General features: G+C 35.9%; 1 protein-coding gene across 6 annotated transcripts in view; it reads right to left on the reverse strand.

Moving 5' to 3' along the window:
• FNBP1L (formin binding protein 1 like) overlaps positions 1–20,391 on the reverse strand; it is a 137,033-nt gene that overhangs the window by 15,098 nt on the left and 101,544 nt on the right. For 3 of the 6 annotated variants that reach the window (XR_009493918.1, XM_059885075.1, XM_059885076.1), the window contains exons 10-14: positions 16,581–16,690; positions 15,060–15,192; positions 14,573–14,667; positions 7,561–7,709; positions 6,081–6,239 (exon numbers count right to left, since the gene is read on the reverse strand). Coding sequence is in view for 5 of the 6 variants with exons in the window: in XM_059885075.1 (XP_059741058.1) it covers positions 6,081–6,239; positions 7,561–7,709; positions 14,573–14,667; positions 15,060–15,192; positions 16,581–16,690 (646 nt within the window). In the remaining variant the exon portion in view is untranslated. Of the gene's footprint in view, positions 1–2,559; positions 6,240–7,560; positions 7,710–14,572; positions 14,668–15,059; positions 15,193–16,580; positions 16,691–19,167; positions 19,183–20,391 lie in introns of those variants that run through there. The other 3 variants (XM_010803331.4, XM_003585877.6, XM_002686227.7) reach the window with 3 other exon arrangements.

A 20,391-nucleotide genomic window follows, 5' to 3' on the forward strand; every position in this document is an offset into this window, starting at 1 on the left:
TTTCTGTTAAATCTAAAATATGACTCAAATGAACCTATCTACATATAGAAACAGACTTAAGACACATAGACAACAGACTTGTGGTTGCTACGGGAGGTGGGAGGGATGGAGTGGGAGTTTGGGATTAGCAGATCCAAACTTGTAAATGTAGAATGGACAAACAACAAGGTCCTACTATATTCAATATCATGTGATACACCATAATGGAAAAGAATTTTTAAAAGAATCTGTGTGTGTTGTATATATATAACATACAAATATATATGTCTGTATAACTGAATCACTTTGCTGTACAGAAATTAACACATTTAAATCAATTAAAAAAATGTTTTAATTTATATTTTCTTATCCCCCACCTTTTGGCATCTCTTACATTGTCTATAGTTTCTTTGATTACAGACAGTGATTATACCCAGGAATATATTGGATTAGCCGAAAAGTTCCTTTGGTTTTTAAGAAAAAACAAAACAAAACAAAACACACACACACATTTTTTCATTTTCACTAAGAACTTTATTGAACAACGTATTCACCATTTTGTTCCACTACCTTCTGCCATTTTTCAGGCAACTTCATAATTCCATTTCCCCCAAACCTTATCTTTTTGAGCAAAGAACTGTTCCAGGTGCCTTTTACAGTCTTCCAAGGAATTTTTTCATTTTTTCCATTAAGAGAATTTTGTAAAGACAGAAATAAATGGGACATTGGAAGTCACGATGTCTGGTAAATAAGGTGGATCAATCAGAACTTTCCAGCCAAGCTGTTAACAGTTTTTGCCTGGTCATCAAAGAAACATGCAGTCTTACGTTCTCCTGATCAAAGATTATGGGTTTTCTCTTGACTAACTGTGGATAATTTTGAGTGATTGCTTTCAGTTGATATAAATGGGAACAGGACTTGTTGGAATGAATTGTCTGGTTTTCCAGAAGGAGCTCATAATAGAGGCCTCCTCTCCAATTCCACCATACACACATCACTTTCTTGGGAGAAGACCACCCTTTGGTGTGGTTGGTGGTGGTTCATTTTGCTTGCTCTGTGATCTCTTCCATTCCACATTACTGTACAGCATCCACTTTCCATTGCCCATCACTATTTTAAAAACATTTTCATTATGTTTAAGTAGAGAATCACACGCAGAAACATGATCAGGAAGGTTTTTTTCACGTAATTTATGTGGAACCCAAACATCAAAGAGATGAACATAACCACGCTGGTGCAAGTGATTTTCAACACTTGATTTGAGATGTTGGCTATCTCCCGTGTGGTATAATGTTCTTGATTTGATTGCTATCAACTTCAACTGGTCCAACAGACCATGGAACTTTGTCCAGAGAGAAATCTCCAGCACAAAACTACACAAACCACTCCTGACACATTTGATCAATTACAGCACCTTCTCTATACACTGCATTTTTTTGTATTTGAGTTTTTACCTTTCTTGAAATAACAAACATAATATGCCTAAATTGTTGCTTTTTTTTCCTTCCATCTTCAGTATTAAAATGGCTACACAAAAATTCACCAATTTTCTTTTTTCTAACGCACACTGATATGGCAGCAGTTACAATACAATCTAACAACATTGTTAAACTAAGCACTGCTAGAGCCATCTTATGGGAAAAAACAAACAAACCTTTTAGCCAACCCAATATTTGATCCCAGGTATATGAGCTCATTGAAGTAGTTTTGGTGGTGTTTTAAAATATTTTTTTCACTTGCACTAATACGTTCTTCACGAAGAAAATCTATCCTTTACAATAAATCTGGAGATCCTTTTCCTTTTACTCTTTCCTTAATACTGCTATAAGGATGTTATCTTTCCCTACCAAGTAGGATATGACTTCCTTGATTTTGGTTCAGATAGTAAAAGTCCTTTTCATTGTTGAGTATTCTGGTAGGCGTTGTTTTCCTGATGTTTTGTTTTGTGTATGTCCCTGCTTACAAGCTTGGCATGGATCTCTAAATTTTCATCTCAACAATTACAGCCCCTCATTGTTCAGGATCAACTCTGAATTTCATTCCTTTTTATAGTTTCTAGAACTTACTAATCATAGTTTTGTATTTGCCCTTTTAAAAAGGTTAATCTTCTGAAATTAAGACATCCTAAAATCATGGATGTGACACTAACTGTGGCCAACATTCTGTTTCCATGTTTTGAGATGCCATGAAGACACAGGCACTCGCTCTGACAGAAGCATGGGAAATGCTGACCAGCCTGAGACTAGATCAAGCTATGTAGTACAGGGACAGTTCTTATGGATGCAGAGGATAAGATGGTGTAAAAGGAAAAGTCTAACACAGCTACTGTAGAACAAAGATTAAGAAATACAAAGTATTATTCACTGTAAAGAAAGTTAACTTTTTTTTTTCTTTAGGAAAGCTTGAGAGAAACTAAAACTAGAATATAACTTTCAAAACTGCTTTGCAAAACTTGTTGCCATTTATGGAATGTAGCCATCTAAGTTGTACTACCTGGAGTGTAGCACATTCAATAACAAAACCAATACATCTCTTTAATTCACATAGCGATAATAAGAGAGAATTCTATACACCTTAATGGACCATGAAAAGATTATTTTATTCCATGAAAATATTCTCAACAGAGAACACTATCTTAAACAAAGCATTTACATTAAGAAATCAACATGTGCACAGAAAGAGTAAAAATTACTGAAAAATTAAAGATTTCTTTTGGACAATTCACATGTTCAAATTTAAGAATGATTTAAACTGTGCAAGTACAAATGTCTTCCTTATTGTAATAATCCATATACAGGTTGCACTATTCCACATGAAGGAACCTGCCTCCTACGGAAGCAAATCCTGCAAGAAAAACAAACAGTAGCTTGTAAAGAACAGTTAGTCCTCACAAGAAAGCCTTAAACTTTGCCCTCTGTGGCTATTAGCCAAAAAAACACAAGCACTTCAGGCTTTGTACAGAAGACAAACACAGCCAGATCACATTTCCTCTTCATTGCTAACCTTGAAAATAAAAATAGCACTGGATTTTAAAGCTACTTTATGTAGTCTGTCAGTACTGAATAATGTCACATTATATAAATAACCCTGTAACGAGATTTAAAATCTAAAACTTCATAGTTTACTAGCCTTAAAGGTAATACACTATATGTCAGCTGTGTAATAGGAGCGTACTTGATCTTACGAAGGCATCCACTTTCACACAACTGTCATTCAGCTTTAGTATTAATATAACTGGTAGTACAATTCAAATAACACTGGGGAAAATTATTAAAGCAGTCACACAGCTTCTAAAATATTGCTTGAAATCCAACAATACATAGACCATTTCACGTTTTCTTTCCTCCCTCGAAACAGTAAAGAACCAAATTAATCAATCTTCCATGTTACAAATATTCCCCCCTCCCCCACCCACCTCCCTATTAAATGCCACTAAGAAATCAGTTAAGATACAAGTCATTAACAGAATCACAAATGCAAGGCAGGACAACATGAGCAATAGGGGCACTGATGACAATTATATATACAAGTATAAACATACAGAAACTCCCATTTTACAAGTAAAAGTGCACATAGATCATTACAAAGTTTCACTATATTTTATCCAGTTCAAATAAAATCATCACTCGGAAACAGACTATCATTGTAATAATTAAATGAGAACACGGTAACCCCAAATTAAAAGACAATGAGGGGAAAGGTCCATAAAACTTCTTATTGAAAACACTGAGTAAAGTAAAATGGACTCAGACATGTCTCTAGTTTGATGTGTAAATTTGAAGATGCACCATCAAACGTGGCAGAGCTCTAAAAGCCCCCTATGGAGGTTGTATGGCAGCTGCAGCAGCACTGCCAAGTTAAAGGAGGTCGCACTGAGCTGACACATGAAGCCCTTTGTGGGATACTGTAGTGGTAGAGTTGGCAATCAACAGATTTAGGCACTCTAGTTTAAGGCAGCATTTGAATGGAAGCAGTTGACTTCTGACAACAGTCCTTTGTCTTGAGGCGGTGAGTATCTTCTGTGTTTATTATGCCAGGATTTCACTGCTGACTATAGATTCTTCCCAGACTGAGGGGCTGAAGATCGATCATGTTTCAAAGAGTTCTTTGAACTGGGCTGTAGGCTAGAGCAGAGATGTTTTCTTTTTCTGATCATAAATACTTCAGGTTCACAAACTACTTCTTCATAATGCCAAAACTGGAATGTTCTGTAGTGGGGACATTATAGCAGCATACACAAATGCTAGGATGGAAACATTAGTGCTGGAGATGTTTGACAGAGTGATTTGCACTACAAATGTAAAACAAAACAAAGGCTTTGACAAGAACAAGGGATTATAAAAACATGCCTAAAAATCTAAACCCGATCACTCTAGACATGCAACAGGATGTTAAGCAAGCACAGAGGTGGCGCAGGCAGACACTGACAAATGGCAAGGATTCTGACAGACAATGGGTCTAAAAGCCAATTAAAACAGAGCTGGGACGGATAGTCCTGTTACGACAGTCAAATTTAATAAGAGCTCTGCATTCTTTCTAATTTGAATATCAGTAAAACAGATGGAAAAAAGGTTAGCCATTGTTGGCTTTTTTTCCTTTATATGAATAACTATAAATGACAAATTTAAGGGTTGGTATTACAATGATTTTTTAAAACAACACATGGAAATGCTAATGAAGTTAGTAAAAAATAATCATGTCTGCATGCACTCATGCAACTTGCTTCTCTCACTCTCTCTGAGCCTGACAACTCTAACACCTCCCCCCCCAAAAGCAGCTGCATGTAACCTCCTTCAACATCTTGCCCATTTCCTCAGAAACCCTCTTCAGGAACCTGCAGTCCAGGAGGAAAAAGAAAAGAACAATTACTGAAGACCTTTGGTAAGACCAAAAGGGATGTCCAGTTTAAAGCATCCATCCCAAATGCCTCTAAAATCATTTTATAGTCAGCTATTAAAAACACCAAAAAATGCTGGAACATGAGCAAAATTAAGGACCAGTCTCTTAACTGCTTCTTCACTTTACTTCCCTAGACAACTAGCACTGCCTATCTTGACTGTACAGTGTTTCCCACAAATGCTTACTAAAATTAGTTGGGAAAAAAACTATCCTAATAACTGACAATTCAGTTAAAATGAGGAAATGCCCTTCATGATAGTACAGATATATTCCTCCAACCCATTTAGTGAAAAAAAGTCATTTTTTCTTTCAGGCAAAATTTGCCAGTACTTCCCCACTATGCAAGATGTCCTCTATCTTAGTTTATTTAGAATCCACTTTCCTATGTATAATTGCTAAATGCTAGTATCACTAAAGTGACATTTCTCAAAAGACATTTCAAGATGAAAAATACAAGCATTAATTCAGAAGAAAGCTTGTACATTACTGAAAATTACTAGAAAACCTGAAAATATCCTTGGGTCTCAAAAGAAAGCCATTTTATTCACTTAAGAGCAAGACCAGGCCCATTTATTTTGCATCTCTTGATTAGCCTACTACAAAATAGATTATGTGCTACATGCCTGTTTTCTTCCTTTAGGAAACCAAAATTAAGAACAGGGACAAAAACGAAAATGATTACATCCGTATTTTATCCATTAGCTAATTATTATTACTTTTTCCTAGAAACTGTAGCTACAATTTGAAACTCCTATACCAAACCACTCTTTTGGGCATCAGCAAGCATTTCAGTGCAGTTTTACTTGAGTTCACTACCATCACTGTTTCCTGAAGCAAAGTGTAACGGGGTAGGGAGCTTTCTATCTATGGATTCCTGCCCAGTAGATCAAATTCTATGATTTATACGGCAGAAAAACATAAATCCTTCACACAGACTTAAGCAGAACACAGAGCAAAAGGCATCAGTTAAGCTTCACACCAACATCACTCAAATGGTAAAGCGTCACAAGAATAGCTTCTTGTGGTAATGTTCACATCCCTAAGATCGAGCCTACGCTCAGCTCACAGTGAACAATAAATCTTGGATGCCGTTTAAGCTTTCCTATGTTTTCCCACCCACTGACTGTGTTTTCATTTTGTTATCATTCCTATGTCATATGTGTTACAAAGTTGCCAATTAGTTTAGATGTAAGTTACTGCACCTTTACTGTTTTTCTCTAGAGTTACATCTATGTATGATGTGGGAACGTAGCCTTCTTCACCGTTCTGTCTCCGAGCTCTTGTCCATCCATCACCCTTGTCCTCCTCAATAATGTACAGAACTTCACCTTCTTTCATTGCCAGAGTGCCTTCATTATGTCCTAAATGAGAGTTTTCATAGCACAATCATAATTTAAGCATAACAACAATTGTGAATAAAAGTTACAAATACAAAACAATGTGAAACCCTGCTAGATTTCAATATAATAGAACTATGAGCACACTGACTCTCGTTACCAACGACTCCATGATGCTTTGTAGTTTGCCCAACACTTCCATATATTTATCTTGTTTGAACTGCACAATAACCCTGTGAGGCTGGCATTAACAGCAGCACCGTGAAAGAGGAAGTATCTGAGCTACAATAATATTGTATGATTTGACAGGGTACACAAACTTCATTTCATTACTCTAACTCCTTCCTCAAATTTGAGTGGCAGTGCTATCTAGAAAATTCATGAAGTTTAGATCAAGAAAAGAGTAAAAAGACAGTGAAAGGGCTGGAAGAAATAAGAATATAATTGTAGAAGCAGAATGGTCATAATCATAAACCACAAATCTCCTTCAAAATCCCAATCCCTTAGCCATTCCCAAGCTGCTTAACAGTAACAATTTTCACAAATGAATCTTTATTTAACATATGCTAAATTCTTCCCTTCCTCTCTACATTACAACAAGATCTTACTTAACACAATTTTCTCAGAGTGAGGAATAACTGAAAATTACTCAATTTAAAAACCAAAACCATAGATGGGTAGGGAAGGACCTTAAATCATATACCATTTTAATACCGACTTCTTTGTGAAGGTGTTACTCTGCTCCTTGGTGAAATGAAGGAAACAATTTTTCAAAGTCCAAGAAAGAGAAGGGTAACTAAAAACATGTGACAGGACCACACCTTCCTTCCCTCACAGTTTGTTCTCCAACTATCACAGGAGAAGGATGGCACATTCAGAAGCTACATTTTCTCCTTCCCACATTTGAAAATATGGCCAACAGACTCAGGATATGGTAGTGCAGTCAGCTATGCCATTTGCCTTATACCAGCCACTCAATGATAGCAACTTACAAGGAAGAGCATGAAGTGGTATCTACCAGCCTTCCACTTCCTGGGTTGAGCTATATGCTCAAGCAGCTTCAGCTTTGAAGAGTACATTAGTAAGGTCTCTTTGGGAAATTCTGTTATCAGGCAAAGTTGATAATTAAACAATAATCTTTATTAGGATACTGGTAACATAGGCAATTTTCTTTCAATGTCATATATAGAAGGAACACCTCTATTTGTAATGTAGTTAATATTCACACTAATGAGCCTGGATAATTTTCTAGTGATTGTATTTAGCTATAAGGACAGGGACTCAGTACACATGTAGACTTTAAGGAACCAATTTTATCAAATACAATGCATTAAGAAAATCATACCATCAAAAGGGTAGATAGCTTTGCAGTGTCCAATAGCAGGCAAGGGATCATCATCTTCAAACTCATCATCAAACTCACTGTGGTGGCCATGCTGTTGGGGTGGTCCACGAACTTCTTGGTTTGCATCATCAGTGTAACTTCCCTCAGGACTATAAAACAAAATTATATCTCATCAGGTATCACAAAGATGGGAACTTTTTATATTATCTACAAACTGATCTCCACAAGATCAATTGAGAGAATCAAAAATCAATGACACAGTTCCCAATTAAGCTTTTATTTTCTTAAATGTTGAAATATGTGTGTCTGCATGGCTTCTAATTCAAAATGCTTCTTTGTTGGATTTTATGAAATTAAAAAAATTAAAGATAATAATGTTCTAGGCACTGGAGAAGGAAATGGCAACCCACTCCAGTATTCTTGCCTGGAGAATCCCAGGGACGGGGCAGCCTGGTGGGCTGCGGTCAATGGGGTCACACAGAGTCGGACACGACTGAGGTCACTTAGTAGCAGCAGCAGCAGGCATATAACATGTACTTAGTAAATATGTCTCATTATCACGGGGTCCAGAGATAAAATGGAAAAGTGTCATGAACAGTTGGTTTTTATCATCCCAGATTCAAGAGGGATGGAGGGATTCACCCACTGCTTTTGCAAGAAAACTAAAATTTCTTAGAGGACCCACACAGACCCATGTTCACTTCACAGGCTTCAGGTAGACTTGCTCTGCCCTGGTTCCAGAAGATCCATCTTAGCAGAGAACTTGCATGACCAGAGTGAATAGCCCACAGGTAGGCATGTAACTCAGTAAGATATAAGAGACTCTTGTTTGGGATTACTGAAAGAGAAACTCCCTTCCTTTATCACTGGACCCAAACCTGGAGAAATATGAGCTTACAGATTTAGAAGATCACCATATAGAGACTGTACAAAGAAGATCTTCATGACCCAGATAATCACGATGTTGTGATCACTCACCTAGAGCCAGACATCCTGGAATGTGAAGTCAAATGGGCCTTAGAAAGCATCACTACGAACAAAGCTAGTGGAGGTGATGGAATTCCAGTTGAGCTATTTTAAATCCTGAAAGATGATGCTGTGAAAGTGCTGCACTCAATATGCCAGCAAATTTGGAAAACTCAGCAGTGGCCACAGGACCGGAAAAGGTCAGTTTTCATTCCAATCCCAAAGAAAGGCAATGCCAAAGAATGCTCAAACTACCGCACAATTGTGCTCATTTCACACACTAGTAAAGTAATGCTCAAAATTCTCCAAGCCAGGCTTCAGCAATACGTGAACCGTGAACTTCTGATGTACAAGCTGGATTTAGAAAAGGCAGACGAACCAGAGATCAAATTGCCAACACCTGCTGGATCATCGAAAAAGCAAGAGAGTTCCAGAAAAACATCTATTTCTGCTTTATTGACTATGCCAAAGCCTTTGACTGTGTGGATCACAATAAACTATGGAAAATTCTGAAAGAGATGGAAATACCAGACCACTTTACCTGCCTCTTGAGAAAACTATATGCAGGTCAGGAAGCAACAGTTAGAAATGGACATGCAACAACAGACGGGTTCCAAATAGGAAAAGGAATATGTCAAAGCTGTATATTGTCACCCTGCTTATTTAACTTATATGTAGAGTGAATCATGAGAAACGCTGGGCTGGAAGAAACACAAGCTGGAATCATGACTGCTGGGAGAAATATCAATAACGTCAAATATGCAGATGACACCACCCTTATGGCAGAAAGTGAAGAACTAAAGAACCTCTTGATGAAAGTGAAAGAGGAGAGTGAAAAAGTTGGCTTAAAGCTCAACATTCAGAAAACAAAGATCATGGCATCCAGTCCCACCACTTCATAGCAAATAGATGGAGAAACAGTGGAAACAGTGGCTGACTTTATTTTTTGTGCTCCAAAATCACTGCAGATGGTGATTGCAGCCATGAAATTAAAAGACGCTTACTCCTTGGAAGGAAAGTTATGACCAACCTAGACAGCATATTACAAAGCAGAGACATTATTTTGTCAACAAAGGTTCACTAGTCTAGGCTATGGTTTTTCCAGTGGTCATGTATGGATGTGAAAGTTAGACTATAAAGAAAGCTTAGCACTGAGAATTGATGCTTTTGAACTGTGGTGTTGGAGAAGACTCTTGAGAGCCCTTTGGACTTCAAGGAGATCCAACCACTCCAAACTAAAGGAGATCAGTCATGGGTGTTCATTGGAAGGACTGATGTTGAAGCTGAAATTCCAATACTTTGGCCACTTGATGCGAAGATTGACTCGTTTGAAAAAACCCTGGTGCTAGGAAAGATTGAAGGCAGGAGGAGAAGGGGACGACAGAGGATGAGATGGTTGGATGGCATCACTGACTCAATGGACATGGGTTTGGGTAAATTCCGGGAGTTGGTGATGGACAGGGAGGCCTGGCATGCTGCGGTTCATGGGTTGCAACGAGTTGGACACGACTGAGTGAGTGAACTGAACTGATATAGAGCCTTAAAATGAAGTTAACACAGTGGAAGACAGAACTGTGAGGAAGAAATGGAAAACTGAAGATATCATCTGAGTTCCTAGATCAAGCTCTCCCTAAAGTCAGTCAATACAATCCCGTTTCTGTTTAAGTCAGTATGGGTAGAAGACTCATCCTGTCACTGAAAATCAAAAGACTCCTAGGAAAATTGATTTCCAACTAACCACATTAACAGGAAAGTTAGTAACTAAGAAAATCCAAGAGAGCAGGCAAGACAAAGACAATTTTTTGGTAAATTTTTACTTCAAAAGAGAAAAATGTTAATTTTGCCAAATAATCAGATGACTGAATGAGATTTTAATAATAGTAAAATTTGCCTGATTAGATTTTGCAGTATTTTCAGTATGTCTGGAAGCTACATTCTTAATAACACAAACCACAGAGATTAGATTATTTTAATCTCAGTTCAGTTCAGTCGCTCAGTTGTGTCCGACTCTTTGTGACCCCATGAATCACAGCACTCAAGGCCTCCCTGTCCATCACCAACTCCCAGAATTCACTCAGACTCACGTCCATCGAGTCAGAGAGGCCATCCAGCCATCTCATCCTCTGTCGTCCCCTTCTCCTCCTGCCTCCAATCCCTCCCAGCATCAGGGTCTTTTCCAATGAGTCAACTCTTTGCATGAGGTGGCCAAAGTATTGGAGTTTCAGCTTTAGCATCAGTCCTTCCAATGAACACCCAGGACTGATCTCCTTTAGTATGGACTGGTTGGATCTCCTTGCAGTCCAAGGGACTCCCAAGAGTCTTCTCCAACACCACAGTTCAAAAGCATCAATTCTTCAGCACTCAGCCTTCTTCACAGTCCAACTCTCACATCCATACATGACCACTGGAAAAACCATAGCCTTGACTAGATGGACCTCTGTTGGCAAAGTAATGTCTCTGCTTTTGAATATGCTATCTAGGTTGGTCATAACTTTCCTTCCAAGGAGTAAGCGTCTTTTAATTTCATGGCTGCAATCACCATCTGTAGTGATTTTGAAGCCCCAAAATATAAAGTCTGACACTGTTTCCACTGTTTCCTCATCTATTTCTCATGAAGTGATGGGACCAGATGCCATGATCTTCATTTTCTGAATGTTGAGCTTTAAGCCAACTTTTTCACTCTCTTCTTTCACTTTCATCAAGAGGCTCTTTAGTTCCTCTTCACTTTCTGCCATAAGGGTGGCATCATCTGCATATCTGAGGTTATTGAGATTTCTCCCGGCAATCTTGATTCCAGCTTGTGCTTCTTCCAGCCCAGCGTTTCTCATGATGTACTCTGCATAGAAGTTAAATAAGCAGGGTAACAATATACAGCCTTGACGTACTCCTTTTCCTATTTGGAACCAGTCCGTTGTTCCATGTCCAGTTCTAACTGTTGCTTCCTGACCTGCATATAGGTTTCTCAAGAGGCAGGTAAAGTGGTCTGGTATTTCCATCTCTTTCAGAATTTTCCATAGTTTATTGTGATCCACACAGTCAAAGGCTTTGGCATAGTCAATAAAGCAGAAATAGATGTTTTTCTGGAACTCTCTTGCTTTTTCGATGATCCAGCAGGTGTTGGCAATTTGATCTCTGGTGCCTCTGCCTTTTCTAAAACTTGGTTGAACATCTAAAGAAGTTTGCGGTTCACGTATTGCTGAAGCCTGGCTTGGAGAATTTTGAGCATTACTTTACTAGCGTGTGAGATGAGTGCAATTGTGCAGTAGTTTGTGCATTCTTTGGCATTGCCTTTTTTTGGGATTGGAATGAAAACTGACCTTTTCCAGTCCTGTGGCCACTGCTGAGTTTTCCAAATGTGCTGGCATATTGAGTGCAGCACTTTCACAGCATCATCTTTCAGGATTTGGAATAGCTCAACTGGAATTCTATCACCTCCACCACCTTTGTTCGTAGTGATGCTTTCTAAGGCCCACTTGACTTGACATTCCAGGATGTCTGGCTCTAGGTGAGTGATCACACCATCGTGATTATCTGGGTCATGAAGATCTTTTTTGTACAGTTCTTCTGTGTATTCTTGCCACCTCTTCTTAATATCTTCTGCTTCTGTTAAGGTCCATACCATTTCTGTCCTTTATCAAGCCCATCTTTGCATGAAATGTTCCCTTGGTATCTCTAATTTTCTTGAAGAGATCTCTAGTCTTTCCCAGTCTGTTGTTTTCCTCTATTTCTTTGCACTGATCGCTGAGGAAGGCTTTCTTATCTCTTCTTACTATTCTTTAGAACTCTGCATTCAGATGCTTGTTTCTTTCCTTTTCTCCTTTGCTTTTTGCTTCTCTTCTTTTCACAGCTATTTGTAAGGCCTCCGCAGACAGCCATTTTGCTTTTTTGCATTTCTTTTCCATGGGGATGGTCTTGATCCCTGTCCTGAACAGTGTCATGAACCTCTGTCCATAGTTCATCAGGCACTCTGTCTATCTGATCTAGTCTCTTAAATCTATTTCTCACTTCCACTGTATAATCATAAGGGATTTGATTTAGGTCATACCTGAATGGTCTAGTGGTTTTCCCCACTTTCTTCAATTTAAGTCTGAATTTGGCAGTAAGGAGTTCATGATATGAGCCACAGTCAGCTCCCAGTCTTTTTTTGCTGACTGTATAGAGCTTCTCCATCTTTGGCTGCAACAAATATAATCAATCTGAATTCAGTGTCAACCATCTGGTGATATCCATGTGTAGAGTCTTCTCTTGTGTTGCTGGAAGAGGGTATTTGCTATGACCAGTGTGTTCTCTTGGGAAAACTCTATTAGCCTTTGCCCTGCTTCATTCCATACTCCTAGGCCAAATTTGCCTGTTACTCCAGGTGTTTCTTGACTTCCTACTTTTGCCTTCCAGTCCCCTATAATGGAAAGGACATCTTTTTTGGGTGTTAGTTCTAAAAGGTCTTGTAGGTCTTCATAGAACCATTCAATTTCAGCTTCTTCAGCGTTACTTGTTGGGGCATAGGCTTGGATTACCGTGATATTGAATGGTTTGCCTTGGAAACGAACAGAGATCATTCTGTCGTTTTTGAGATTGCATCCAAGTACTGCATTTCAGACTCTTTTGTTGACCATGATGGCTACTCCATTTCTTCTAAGGGATTCCTGCCCACAGTAGTAGATATAATGGTCATCTGAGTTAAATTCACCCATTCCAGTCCATTTCAGTTCACTGATTCCTAGAATGTCGACATTCACTCTTGCCATCTCTTGTTTGACCACTTCCAATTTGCCTCGATTCATGGCCCTGACATTCCAGGTTCCTATGCAATATTGCTCTTTACAGCATCAGACCTTGCTTCTATCACCAGTCACATCCACAACTAGGTATTGTTTTTGCTTTGGCTCCATCCCTTCATTCTTTCTGGAGTTATTTCTCCACTGATCTCCAGTAGCATATTGGGCACCTACTGACCTGGGGAGTTCCCCTTTCAGTATCCTATCATTTAATAACAAAAACTCGTGTTGTACTATCTCTTAAGGAAATGTACTCTTTCAAAAAGTGATAAGGGAGAGGAAGAGGAATTAACATCCTGCTACCAGGTATCTTACTGTTAGGTGCTTTGTGTACATTATTTCCTTCATTACCAATAACCCTGAATGACAGGTATTTTCATCTTTATTTTATATTTTAGGAAACTGAGACTCAACACTAAAAATGAATTTGCTAAATGTGAAGGGGAGGGATAAATCAGGATTTTAGGATTAACACACACACAACACTACTATACATAAGATAGATAACCAACAAGGATCTACTGTATAGCATAGGGAACACTACTCAATATTCTGTGATAACCTATATGAGAAAAGAATTTGAAAATGATTATACGTATAACTGAATCACTTTATTGTACATCTGAAACTAATACCATAAATCAACTATAAGCCAGTAAAATTGTTTTAAAAACTCAATTTGCTCAAATTACAATGTAATTAGATATAAACCAATTATTGATACTAGATCTCTCAAATTCTTCTCTGAGTCCAAATTTGTTGGATTTTACTATAAGGTGGGGATGGGGTGGTGGAAATATTATTCAAAGGGAGAAAATGTCACAAATGATCTGAAAACATGGAAACTTGGTAAAATGTCTTTTGGAAGCTCTGATCCAATCTAGCAATATACACTTATTTTATTTACAAAACTTTGAGTAATTTGACAGTTAAATTTTTCTTTGGTATAAGCTACCCAACTCCATCTAAACTTTCAGGCACTCTTCCTAGGTTTGAGGAGCCCATGCCTCCAGACTATAACTCCCAGAATTTTCCAAGTTCCTACCTCTGTTTTTAGATGCATTACAAACTAGAAATGAGTAGCAAAATAAGAAATCATAATTCATCTGTAGCTAATGTAAAGAACAGAGAATTATTTAGGTTCAAAGACTGAGTTATTAAAAGCCAAACTTATCAGATTAGGAAAAAAGAGAATTGTCCAAAATTTAGGACAAAAGAGAAAAGTCTGGGGGTTGGGGGAGAAAAAAATACAAATAAAATGCAAAAATAACCTTTCTCGTCCCTGTGTTACAAGATGATTTATGTCACTGCTATGTCTTCTGTCTCCTCTTCCACCTGTTTTGCCTTCAACTTCAGAGAGCCAAGCCTTAGGGGGAAAAACAAATAAAACTGAGCTCAATAAGTATATTTTAAAGTTCATAAGATATTCTACATTGAAAATGTGATTTGAGCCTTTATTATTATGTAATTCTTAGACAAGGGAAATCTTTATTTCAATTTGGTCAGTGATCAGTGTTACAGCTGATTAAAAATAGTATAAACATTTAGTTTTACATAAAGTTTTAAATAAGAAAAAAACTTCAATGAGGGGCTAATTCTAAAGATGATACCTTATTTTTATATCATAATGATGCCTTACTTTTAGATTATAAACCCTACAAGAAAATATTTGAGGATAATTCTATCAAGAACCAATTTATCATAATGAAGTTTGTAAAAATGAACTTATCTTTGAAAACTGCTAAACAACAAATCTACCTCATTCTTGTGGATTTCCATTCGCAGGCGGTCAATATTATTCATGGTCTCTGCTAATTTAGGCTGCAAACTCCCTGGGTCCCCCATTTGTGGATTCTTCTCATATACATCTTTCATTTTGTTGAGTGCTTCTCTGAAAATGAGAAGGAAGCCACAAAATTAAACATTCACTTCACATGTTTCCAGGTAAAAGAGTTTCATTTGATTCTGGGGACTCACATGCAGCCTAATCTTAAGAGTCCTAGTTCTTTAACTTTAATCAAACATTACCTGATTAAAGATAATCTGCACAAAGTTGATCATGTACATACTGAATATTAGTAATTTATAGAGACAGTCTTTTAAAACATTTATAATTTTTTCAAAAAAGATTTCATGTCTCATTTCTTGCTTCCTAAATGAGATTATATAGATTTAATCAAGGGCTGGAAGAATATTCCCCAATGTTCTTAAACTCATCATGTCCCAAATCAAAGTCACTACATGCCCCCATCCAGACACATTATTCCACTGGTGTTCCTTACCTTACTTCAGAGCACTGTCATCCTCCCAACCCATCTATACCACCTCTCTCTAAGTTCACATCACTCATCCTCTTCACTTCTCCAATCTTACCACTGTAAATTATGCCTCAATTAGCTCCTCTGGACTCTTAACATCTGACATTACTAACATCCCCTAATACTCTTTTCTTCCTTATTTCCTGGAGGTAATATTTTCTTTTTCTTTCCTTTTACCTTTATCTCATTATTTCCCTCACTGGCTCCTCCTTTTTTTCTGTTCATCCTTAAGTGTATTTCATAAAATGACAGATTTCTTCTCGTCTCATCCTACGGTCCTTCTTTTTAAGGAGGATCTCATTGCTTTGTTTTTTCCAGTTTCACTGAGACATAATTGACTAATACCACCTATCTTCAGATGATTCTCAAATATGAATTCTTCAATCACTCATGTTAGAGTTTAAGCTTCAATTTTATCTTCAGTGTAACAGCAGATATAAGTTACCAATCACTGTAATAACCCTTTATTCATCATATATAAATTTCTATATTTACTAAAATAAAACTGAACCAAAAGAAACTCTTTATGAAGTTGAAAAAAAATTAAAGCTATGAGTGAATGATCTGCAGTTGCAAGTAATTAAACACCGTTTTCCAACATTTCTGCTGCACAGTAATTTCAGCCTCAGATTTCTATTGAGCTCCATTTACATACCAAAGCAAAACAAAAATTATCAAAGTATATACCCTTGATAATAAATCAAAACTATCTTTAAATTTTATGGAAGACATACACATACACTATTAGCATCCAATAAGTAAACTGAACCTAAGAAACTCTCTAACATTTCAGTTTAAAAATATCACAGAGCAATCACACAATTTTCCAAAATCTAGTTTTCCCTGAAAAAGTATTTCAATTAGGATGTATAATTTTTAAGCCTTTTATACCCCACATTTAAACATATCATTCATATTAGACTCCGAAAGGAATAATAGAGAGGACTTAATGGGAAAATACTTTTGATCTGATTCTTTCTGTAGTTCTCTGTTAAGTTCATCAATGCGCTGCTGCAGTTTTTTACGTCTCTGTTCTGGTGGCAGATGACTGAAATCTTCTAGTGCTGGGCCCTGAAAAGAGAATCTAAATCATTATAAAAATACTTTCATGAAATTTTATTTCTAAAATACACCTATTATAAAGAAAGAATATATATCAATTTTAATTTCAAATTAGCCCAACGACTCCTTTTAAGAAAAAGAAATCTACATATGTATGTACATGTATGTTCATTAAAATAATCATACTGAAGAAAGAGTTCAGATTCCAGTCACTTTATAAAATCATGAAATAGAATAGGTAAAAATATCACCAGATCCAGAAAACTGGTTATTACCAGTATAACATTATATTCAGGTCTTGGCAGAGTTAAAATAAATACAGATGAACCTTCTTACAGCAACAACAACGAAATGGAAACATGTAACATTTCTCATCTATACAAAATATTTTATATATAACATATTCCACCACATTCCCAAATCAAATCTATTGCCATGACAGTAAGGATATTACAAATGTTAAGACTGAACATATTAAAAGTTTATATAATTGAGTCAATTAAGCAACTTACCTCATAAAGGCAAACTAATGAAAAATATTTTAATATTACACAGTCTTTGAGTGACTACATTTATTAAACCATTCATTAGGACCAAAACATACTTGATCATTAAAAAATAAAAAGGTAGAACTATCCACTGTGTGAAATGTCAGTCAAAATTATATTCCAATAAGGGATTTATTTTCAATTATCCTTCTGTACAACCATACCTCAGTTCTTGAAATAGAGATATAATCCAAAGAAAGACAAAATCCTTATTTAGGAAGGATCCTCAATGTCTGAAAATTTTTAATGTTTTTATATTCAAGAAAACTACATCATTTAAGAAAACATTCTAGTACTTTGATGTAACTTGTGATTCAAATGATGTCTTTCTCCTCTTAAATATTAATCATGTCATTGTTACCTTAGTTATCTGCTTAAAGATGACACAACTACATCCAATGTTAGCAAGTATTGATTCTGTTTAATATGAGCCTATGTTTATGTAAGATTTTACATACTCAAAAATTGATGACAACTATTATTCTTCATTTTTATTTTAAAAATGGGGATTTTAAGAACATATAAGTTCAATTTTTAAAGTATTGCTGAAATAAACTCCCACAACAAATGCATCCTTGCTCTTTGAGCCATTTATGCCTATAACATAGTTAAACAGCTTTATTTCATCATTTGTGTTTCTCTTAAAAAATCAAACTCACCTTTCAGATAATACATGATCAAATATAACATTTAATTCATAACAAAATTTTATGCAAATGACCTGAACATTACAGATATTCAATAAGCCTGCCTTGAAAAAAAGAGGACATCTTTCCTAAGTGACCTTTGCTTTTTAATCTACCAGTCACCAGAAATAAAAATCCATCAATCACAAAAAATCTGATGTAAATAAACAAATGGCAAAATTTCCTACAAAGTGCCTTTAAATTTAGGGGTCAATTAGAAATATAAGTTGTCAGATTTAATCTAATTTGAGGTACAATAGTTTGAAAACTATTATATTGTGCCAAAGATAAAAATATAATGAAATGAAAAAGTATATTTCAATATGGTTTTGTTGGCAGTATTGTAATAAATTCACAATGACTTTAGACATAAATCTTCCAAATTTCTTTTCACTATCTGTAATGAAACTGTTCTCAAATTTATTAACAATAGCTAGGCACTTGAATCTCTAATATCCCATTTTGACATTATAACATATTCCTTTATAGAATATGAGAACTAAACTCATTCTATTTCCTATGGCTGTAAAGAAGACTCTGAGACATTAAAAAACCTCTTCTACTACATGGTAATTCATAAAGGGTCAAACTGCAAGAGTCTGAAAAAGACTGGTTTGTTTTCCAAAAATGAGAAACTATATAAACACCCAATAATTTTTATGTTAGGTCTTCACAATGCAGTTTCATTAATTTGTTTGAAACATATGTATAAAGGAATACTACACATGCACACATACACGCGCACACACACGATATTTAGGTTATTTGTACTTTCATCCCCATTCAAGTAGTAGACAAAAAGAAAGCACTGACTAATGAAACGAGTAGGAAATCTTTCTTTTTCACTTTTTGGAAAATCTAATGATGTTTGTGATAAACTACATATCAAACTTACAGGATCTTTCTTTTTACAGAGTTAAGAAAAATCATTTTTAATTTTCCTTTTGTAAAAACATAAACTTTTGTTCCACCAGGTAACTTTTAAAATGATGTTTAATTTTATTCTCTGTAACATGAAAAGACTCCACCCAATAACATTTAAGTGCTTAATGAGTTACAGTTAACCACATTATTATTAAATTTTATGACATCAAAGGTACTGGCATGTGTTGGACTATGGATTATAGAAAGAAAAGACACACAAGGTAACATGTGGGGATGGACCTTACCACTTTGCTTTAAATTAAACAAAACAATGTTTTGTGATATATTTAATACTGGCACAGTATACACATCAGCACATAAGGCTTACCATCTTCACCGACCACTGAATAGTTCAATGGAAAATAGAAAGAAATGGTATATTATTCACATGAAACCATAATACAGAAGATGCAATAACTTATACTGTTTTTTTTTTTTTTTTACGATATTAAAATAAATCATGTACACTTCACAATCCAAACAATTATGCCAGAAAAACAACTGTAACCACATTTTGGGGAAAGTAAATTACTTGCAAAAAAAAAATATATACACTGATGATAATGGGCAGATATTTTCTAAGTGCAACTAAAACTCAAAAGTAAATAGTAATGATTTTATCAGCAATCATGTATTTTCTTCTTTAAAAGAGAACTTTTACATAAGTGGATTTCACATATACAGCTCTTCATTCTCAAAATCCTAATGCTCAAAAAGTTGAACATAAAGATCTAATATTAGCCGTTTTAAAGAAATATTATATGTAGTATTAAAGAATGGAATACTCTTCCCAATGCATTAAACATCATTATCTGAATTTTTATAATTCAAAATATTGTTTTGAACTTGAATATGTCATGGGTAGATAAGGGTAACATTTCTACTTTAGTTTTAAGATGCTATTTTTAATGTACAGACACATTAAAAAAACACACTATTATCAAAATAATAATGAGCCACCTAGATTCATGTTTCCCATACATATTTGCTAACAGATACAATATATGGGTTGAATTTTGCTTTGAAGATATAGCTTCTCTTTTTCAGTTTTCATTCTGAAATCCATACACTCGAAAAGCAACACTAAAAATATAACTTTGATTTTTAGAAAACTGGTTAAAATTTATTCTTTCTGAAAATCCGACATAGCCGAGTCCTCTCATATTATGAATATATAAATATATATATATGCTTATGTATGTATCATCCATATTCTGTGGGTTCCCAGGGTTCTGCAACCGGCATTGCATCTGTCAAGCATCCCAACTAAACACACATGTACACATGCATACGTGTGTGCGCACACCCACATACTCACACACAGTGACTCATAATACCCAGGAGAACTTACAAAGTTTATCTTCACATTCACTGCATTTGTTTAGCAGTTTCTAAAATTTCTGTTTTTCCCTGTTTACTAAGCCAAGGTGTTTTAGAGAATATGGAGGACATCAGGTAGAATTTCACATAAAAATACAGATTTTAATAAATAGCTGAGAAAAATATCTACCCCTTATCGCTGATGATCTGGCCATATATATTAATGGTTACA

Source organism: Bos taurus, chromosome 3 (genome assembly GCF_002263795.3).
Source record: "Bos taurus isolate L1 Dominette 01449 registration number 42190680 breed Hereford chromosome 3, ARS-UCD2.0, whole genome shotgun sequence".
Classification (NCBI taxonomy): Eukaryota; Metazoa; Chordata; class Mammalia; order Artiodactyla; family Bovidae; genus Bos; species Bos taurus.